At 40.5% G+C, this 6,991-nt stretch overlaps 1 protein-coding gene across 1 annotated transcript; it reads left to right on the top strand.

Annotated features, from left to right (window-relative positions):
* The first annotated feature begins 3,450 nt into the window (after positions 1-3,450).
* On the top strand, positions 3,451-6,090 carry LOC120066737 (PCNA-associated factor-like). Its single transcript, XM_039018202.1, has 4 exons — positions 3,451-3,592; positions 5,021-5,104; positions 5,279-5,453; positions 5,912-6,090. Exons 1-4 carry the CDS (start codon positions 3,547-3,549, stop codon positions 5,949-5,951), a joined length of 345 nt encoding a protein of 114 aa, XP_038874130.1. The 5' UTR covers positions 3,451-3,546; the 3' UTR covers positions 5,952-6,090.
* The last annotated feature ends 901 nt before the right edge of the window (positions 6,091-6,991 follow it).

The raw sequence follows: 6,991 nt of genomic DNA on the forward strand, positions 1-6,991 counted from the left end.
GTTACTGTACCAGCAACAGAATGTTGCACTGCCCATAGTACTCCTGAAGTACCCCCTCGTGCATTTTACCAGTAGTTCTATGCTCTCATGAGTCTTCAAGTACCCCCGTGGCTAGGCCAAGTACCCCTAGGGATCCTTGTACCCCGGTCACTAGTTACCACTGCCAAAGGCATAAATCCTGCCTATTTTTACATTGCTTCTCAAAATCTGATTTTAAACCTAACCACACTGCTAACCTTATGCCTAGCTTTAAATTATTGTAATTTTTTGTTTATAGATTTTTACTATATACCCATTTTGACTTTGTGGCTGTGGCAACTAGTGACAACCTATACTGAACAAAGATATAAGCTCAACATGCAACAAATTCAAAGACTTTACTGTTACAGTTCATATAAGAAAATCAGTCAATTGAAATAAATGCATTAGGCATTAAGCTATGGATTGCACATGACTGAGAACACAGATATGCATCTGTTGATCACAGATACCTTTTTTTTTTTTTTTTTAAGTAGGGGCGTGGATCAAAAAAACAGTCCGTATCTAGCATGACCACCATTTGCTCATGCAGCACGACACACCTCCTTTATATGGAGTTGATCAGGCTTTTGATTGTGGCCTGTGGAATGTAGACCCATTGCTCTTCAATGGCTGTGTGCAAAGTTTCTGGATATTGGCAGGAACTGGAACACGCTGTCGTACACGTCAATCCAGAGCATCCCAGACATGCTCAATGTCTGATGAGTATGCAGACCAGGGAAGAACTAGGACATTTTCAGCTTCCAGGAATTGTGTACCGATCCTTGTGACATGGGGCCGTGTATTATCATGCTGAACATCAGGTGATGATGGCGGCGGACTAATGGCACGGCAATGGGCCATTCACAATCTCATCACAGTATCTTTTTGCATTCAAATTGCCATTGCGATAAAATGCTATTGTGTTTGTCTGTAGCTTATGCCTGGCCATACCATCACCCCACCACCATGGGGCACTCTTCACGTTGTTGACATCAGCAAACCACTTGCCCACATGAAACCATACACATGGTCTGAGGTTGTGGGCCGGTTGGACATACTTCCAAATTCTCTAAAATTATGTTGGAGGTGGTTTATGGTAAAGAAATTAACATTCAATTCTCTGGTGGACATTCCTGCAATCAGCATGCCAATTGCACACTCCCTCAAAACTCGTGTTGTGTGTGACAATATACGCACATTTTATTGTCCCCAGCACAAGGTGCACCTGTGTAATGATAATGCTGTTTAATCAGCTTCTTGATATGCCACACCTGTAAGGTGGATGGATTATCTTGGCAAAGAAGAAATGCTCACTAAACAATTTTGTGCACAACATTTGAGAGAAAAAAGCTTTTTGTGTGTATGGGAAATTTCGGGGATCTTTTATTTCAGCTTATGAAACATGGGATAAACACTTTACAAGTTATGTTTATATTTTTGTAAGTGTAGTAGGCTGTTAGGGAGTAACTAGCCCCCCCTAAGAACAATGTTTAACTGCTGACACAAAAAAGCAATGTTAGGGGGAAAAAATGGTATGTGGATGAAGGTCATACTGAGGCGAATAAACTATTAAGGGAAATAAATGGCTCCAGTTCACACTTTTGTTATTTCATGAAATGTTGTTTTTAGAAAGGGGCATGTACCGGGTTAGCTCCACCCATGGGGTAACTGTTACCCTGTTAGAAAATTATGACATAGGGTTTTAAAAATCAATTTTTGTAAGTTTTATTTAAATTATTTAGGAAGTAATACTTAATAGTTAAGTCTAGTTGTCTTGTTTTAATTATTTAAATAAAATATGAGGGGGGGAATGGTGTTGCACGTCACCATTAATATCCGCACTATGAGGAGATTTGATGTAAAGTCCCTCTTTAACTCACCTCCATATTCATTTTCTTTGCTGTTCCTTTTCCATACAATCCATTATGTACAACTACACTAAATATTATTTGAATAATGCAAGATTTTACATCTCTGCAGTCTTTAAAATGATATTCAGGAGCAAAAGATTTACAATGGTTGTTTTTAATTCATTAAAAATATTAATTGGAATATAATATTGGAATGGAATATACCTAAAAACATTAAATACCATTGGAATATAACATTTAATAACAATAACTCAGTGTAACATTGGGGTGGCAACTCTCTTATGTTCTGCTATTGCACGATTCTAATTTGTACATTGGTCACAAATAAAGCTATCGCCAGTCAAATTGAAGCACAGGGGCTAGTTACCCCCTAGTACCCCCTAGTAGAGTTGCTCTCACACTCATCCAACATATTATTACTTTACAAAAAAATTATCTACATTTTTCTCTCTAAACAAGTGGATTATTTATATTAATGCTTTCCTACTTGTATATTTAAAAAACAATTATAGATCTAATGTAACAGTATAACTTTAGACCGTCCCCTCGCCCCGACCCGGGCGCGAACCAGGAACCCTCTGCACACATCAACAACTGACACCCACGAAGCGTCGTTACCCATCGCTCCATAAAAGCCGCGGCCCTTGCAGAGCAAGGGGCAACACTACATCTAGGTTTCAGAGCAAGTGACGTAACTGATTGAAACGCTACTAGCTAACTAGCTAGCCATTTCACATCCGTTACACTAACTTAATTGGAATATATCTACAAAATTTCAATTTTTTTAAAATCAATTTACCACAAATAGTTTTGTTGAAATATCTCCAAAAGTTGTGATGACACAGAGGAAATGTTTTGTTGAGCAAGAGCAGTGGCAGCCAGGGAAAGTGTTAGGGAAATAATTTGTTGACATCTTGTTAATTACAGGGGGGGGGTGCAGATACCCTACCCCTAGATACCTAGTACCCTACCCCTGGTTGGGAACCACTGCATTAGTCGATTAGTGGGGTGTGTGTGTTAAACTCCAGAAGGCGAAGCCAAGGATAGCGCAATAAGAAGATTCGCTAAAACTGCTTCTCCAATAGAAATCCCCCATCACACTTGTAGGCGATGTCATGGCGACGTTGGCTAACTAAGCTCATGCGCAGAAATATGTCATCGGGTCTAAGCAAAGATTTTTTTTTAACTATCTGTGGTCTGAGGATCGTCTCGCGCCAAACTGCGCATGTGCAACCCGTCATATACGGCACAAATTAAAACTTGTCACTTTCACGAGGTTCAAGTAATAACATGTTCAACTAGTTAAGAAATTCTCTCGAATCTAGGTTGTGCCTTTAGATTTCGAGAACATTAACAACTAGGAAGACATTTCTGCCTCTCATTGACTTCTCAAACCCCGGCCTGGTCTGCTTGGTCTGTTTCGCAAATGTTCCCAGAAGTATTGCAATGTTGCGCCTCTGGGTTTAGAAACTCTGTGGCAAGGCGTTCGTGAAGGGGAGGGAAATAGTTACCTAACCAATGACGTCAGAGGCGGCAAAACACACACTCGTCATTTAAACCCAAGCGGGAAAGCAGAATGAACATTGGGCTGTCGTGAAATCTCCAGTGAAGGTCCACGTCCCGTTTGTATTTTATTGGTGAAAATTAGGACAACATGGTGAGGACGAAGGCAGACAGTGTCCCCGGAACTTACAGAAAAGGTAATGTTCTGCAATCAAAACCTGATGAATATATAATTAGCTTGCTGGTTGAGTGCGGAACTGGAATCGCTAACGTTAGCTACTTAATTACCGTAGCCAACTGTAGTTTTGCGGACATAATTGCCACTCCTACATTTTCTATTTTTGATTAACTTGATCGATTTCATTGATTAGCTAACATGATTGACCGGGTTAGATGCCTGTCTCCCGCCATTTCAATAGAATCGTGAACACCGCGCATGCCAACCCAGCCGGATGTTGCATTATCTAGTTAGGTATGTTCTCACATCTCATCATTTGTGCAGGATTGGAACGTTACCCGAAACTTTACTTGCATCAATAAATTACATTTTTGATCGTCACTGTACAACTAAAGATTAGATAAAGAATTGGCGTAACATGTCGTTATTAACGTCTTTGGTTAGCTAACGTTGGCACATTTTTGTAATTCATTATCCTCAATCTGGCGGTAACTTCGCCGCCCAAATTAAGGAAGCCAGCCATACATATATGGCGGTGTCGATTACTTTGCCAGATCAGACTAAACTCTGCATTACAATATAGCTACTAATACTTTGCTTGTAAAAAATTACTTGTTAACTAAAGTAAACTCACTCCATTCCGTAGAAATGTGCAACCGCGACATTCAAACGAGGCTGCAAAGAAAACTAATGGGACTGTGTTGACTTCACAATCGGGGGGGGTGAACTACGTTTCTATTCAAGCGTTGATCGACATGGTAATGACTATAGTATTGGAGAAAAGTTGAGAACTGACCCTCGTTATATCATGACGTGTAATGCCGTAACGTACAGCACGCATAAAGCAACGATTTGTCTTACAATCTCTGTCCGCCAGGTGTAGCACTTCTCTCATCGTTTAAAAACAAGAAATGGACAGTGACGGGTAAGGGGGGGGATACCTAGTCATTTTTTGCGTCATTACTGCCAGCATCATGACTCTCAAAGCCGCTGTTTACTTCTGAAGATCACTTTAGCACCGCACTAAAAACCCGATTCAAATTTGACACAAACCTTCAAATAGGTATGTAATGACACATATAAACTCTTTATAGTGTTTCATTTACATTTTAGAGGTGATAAGTTGGACAGATCGAGTGAAAAAAAGTTTTCCCACACGATATCTGTCCTAATCACTATCGCGCATTAGTTTCGCTTCCCCACCCGCCATTTTTAAAAAGACCCGACGGAGCTCATTGCCTTGTTGAATTATGCTGAAACAGGCAGCGTGGAGCTCATGTCATTGATTTTGTTGGAAAGGGGAGAAATTGTGCTTTACAATGGTATTGACATTACAGTTGATCTGGAAGTATTACTTTTTTGGGGCGCTAAAATAAGGTCAATTGTACGGACCAAGGCGATGTACAAAAGTGAGTGAGTTTACGTTAACGTATTTATACATTTTCAGCTGTGGCTGCATCTGCACCCAGGAAGTCATTGGGTGCCTCGAGTTCTGCTAATGCATTAAGCAGCTCTCAAGCAGGCACACCTGGTGAGTCATGATTTCATTGACCTTAAAAGTAACATTGACTACCTAATAACCATATATTTCTATGTAATCCTAGTTAGATGAGACATTTCTGGTAGATGACAAACAACTTGCCTCCAGATGAGTTTCTTGCTCATATTTTCATCACTGGTGAGGACTCTAAATGTTGTTTTGCAGCAAAGAGTAAATTTGCTGGTGGTAATCCTGTGTGTCCTCGGCCCACCCCAACTTGGCAGAAGGGAATTGGAGATTTCTTTGGTGGGCCCAGCAGGAAGCCTGACAAAGAGAACCACCTCCCCCAGTCAGATGATGAAGAGGCCGGAGTCAGTGGAGTGTCCAAGTCATCCAGGAAGTACGTTCATTCTATTAAGCATTGTTTTAGGATTAGTCTAAAAGCGGCCCCAAAATGCCTACCGCTTTAGTGCTTGCAGACGTTCCTCTTAAATCTGTTCCAAAAACGTTGCCAATAGAAAGTATGTGTTCTGATTGTTAAATGCAATGTTTTGGGAACCGATTCTGAACTTTTTTTAATAATTTTTTTTATACACCTGTGCCTTGTGGAGGTATTTTGCCAAAGCAGAATCAATGGGTTACAAGTACAGTCCTGCTGTTTCTGGAAATGTATTGAACCACGTTTGAATGTACATCTAGCTGTTTGTCTGCAAGTTATCCATTGTTGAGCCAGGTTTCAAATTTTCAGGATGCATCTATGATTTTCAGTGCGCTAAGCCAGTTCAAATTTAATTATGGGCGAAACAGCATTGATTCCATATTTGCTGGCCTATCTAATGTCAATCACTCGCCTTTCAGTTCCAGACCACTGCCTGCTGAGGATGCTGAGGGTGAATGAGCTTAGCCAATGGTGCCCCACTTGAAAAGCCATTGCCTCTAATACTTGAATGGGTTGGGTATATCTTTGTATATAATTATTGATTAATTCATGTTTTTGTACAGATGTTTAATAAACTTTTTTATTAAGCTTGATTCCATAACGTTGTCACAACCTGGGTGATATTTGATAGTCAACTCGTTTGAGGCCCACATCAAGTGTGACCTTGGTCTTAATTTATAATTCTACTGAACATTGACGGGTTATGACCTATGCTATCACAACCTGCAGCTGAGCGACTTATCCACGCCTTTATCTCATCCTGTTTGGACTATTGTAACGCCCTGTTGGCGCATTTGCCAAAATCCCAGTTCACACCTACCAAGGTATCCACAACTCTGGACCCAAGTACCTGTCTGACCGCATCCTACCCCATACATGCCCTTTGCTCCTCCAGCTCCCTTCAACAGACTAAACTATGGGTGACACGGCTTTCAGTTGTGTGGCTCCTCTGCTGTGGAGCGCACTGCCAGGCCTGCAGAGACTATGGCTTCGTATAAGGCACAACTACAGGCTGCTGTTCAGAAAAGTATAAGGATGTGTTAATTCTGTTCTGTCAATTGGCTCTGACACCTGTATATAACCTTGATGTCTGCATACTATGTTCTGTGTTGGATTGTTTTAATTTTCTTTGGTGCCTTGGGTGAGAAAAGCACTTACATTAAATTATTATTCTATTCCTGCTTCCAAAATCTAGTCTTCTATTGGGTCTGAAACAAAGTTGTAGTTGTGATATTTTGTGCGTCCGGGTTTCACTTATCAACGCAATTATAGATTGGCGTGATGGTAAGTCTCAACCTTATCAGTAGATTCCCTGCATGCCTAGCAATTTCTGAATTTAAAAAATATATATATTTTTGCTAATATCTTGTAATAGCTACTACCAGTAGATGGCACTAGATCGTTATGGTCAAACTAGGCGATTCTGCCATAAACTAAAAGTGTATGGTAATGAGGAAAGACTGAGCACTACTTGATGTTGATTAGTGTTCCATGATTAG

This window comes from Salvelinus namaycush, chromosome 21 (assembly GCF_016432855.1).
Source record: "Salvelinus namaycush isolate Seneca chromosome 21, SaNama_1.0, whole genome shotgun sequence".
Classification (NCBI taxonomy): domain Eukaryota; kingdom Metazoa; phylum Chordata; class Actinopteri; order Salmoniformes; family Salmonidae; genus Salvelinus; species Salvelinus namaycush.

What these genes read in the sequence shown, in the direction of transcription:
- LOC120066737 (XM_039018202.1), top strand. Translation starts at nt 3,547, where the DNA reads ATGGTGAGGACGAAGGCAGACAGTGTCCCCGGAACTTACAGAAAAG. An exon ending in CCCCGGAACTTACAGAAAAG is followed by an intron (nt 3,593 to 5,020) that starts GTAATGTTCTGC and finishes ATACATTTTCAG; the next exon opens with CTGTGGCTGCATCTGCACCC. An exon ending in CTCTCAAGCAGGCACACCTG is followed by an intron (nt 5,105 to 5,278) that starts GTGAGTCATGAT and finishes GTTGTTTTGCAG; the next exon opens with CAAAGAGTAAATTTGCTGGT.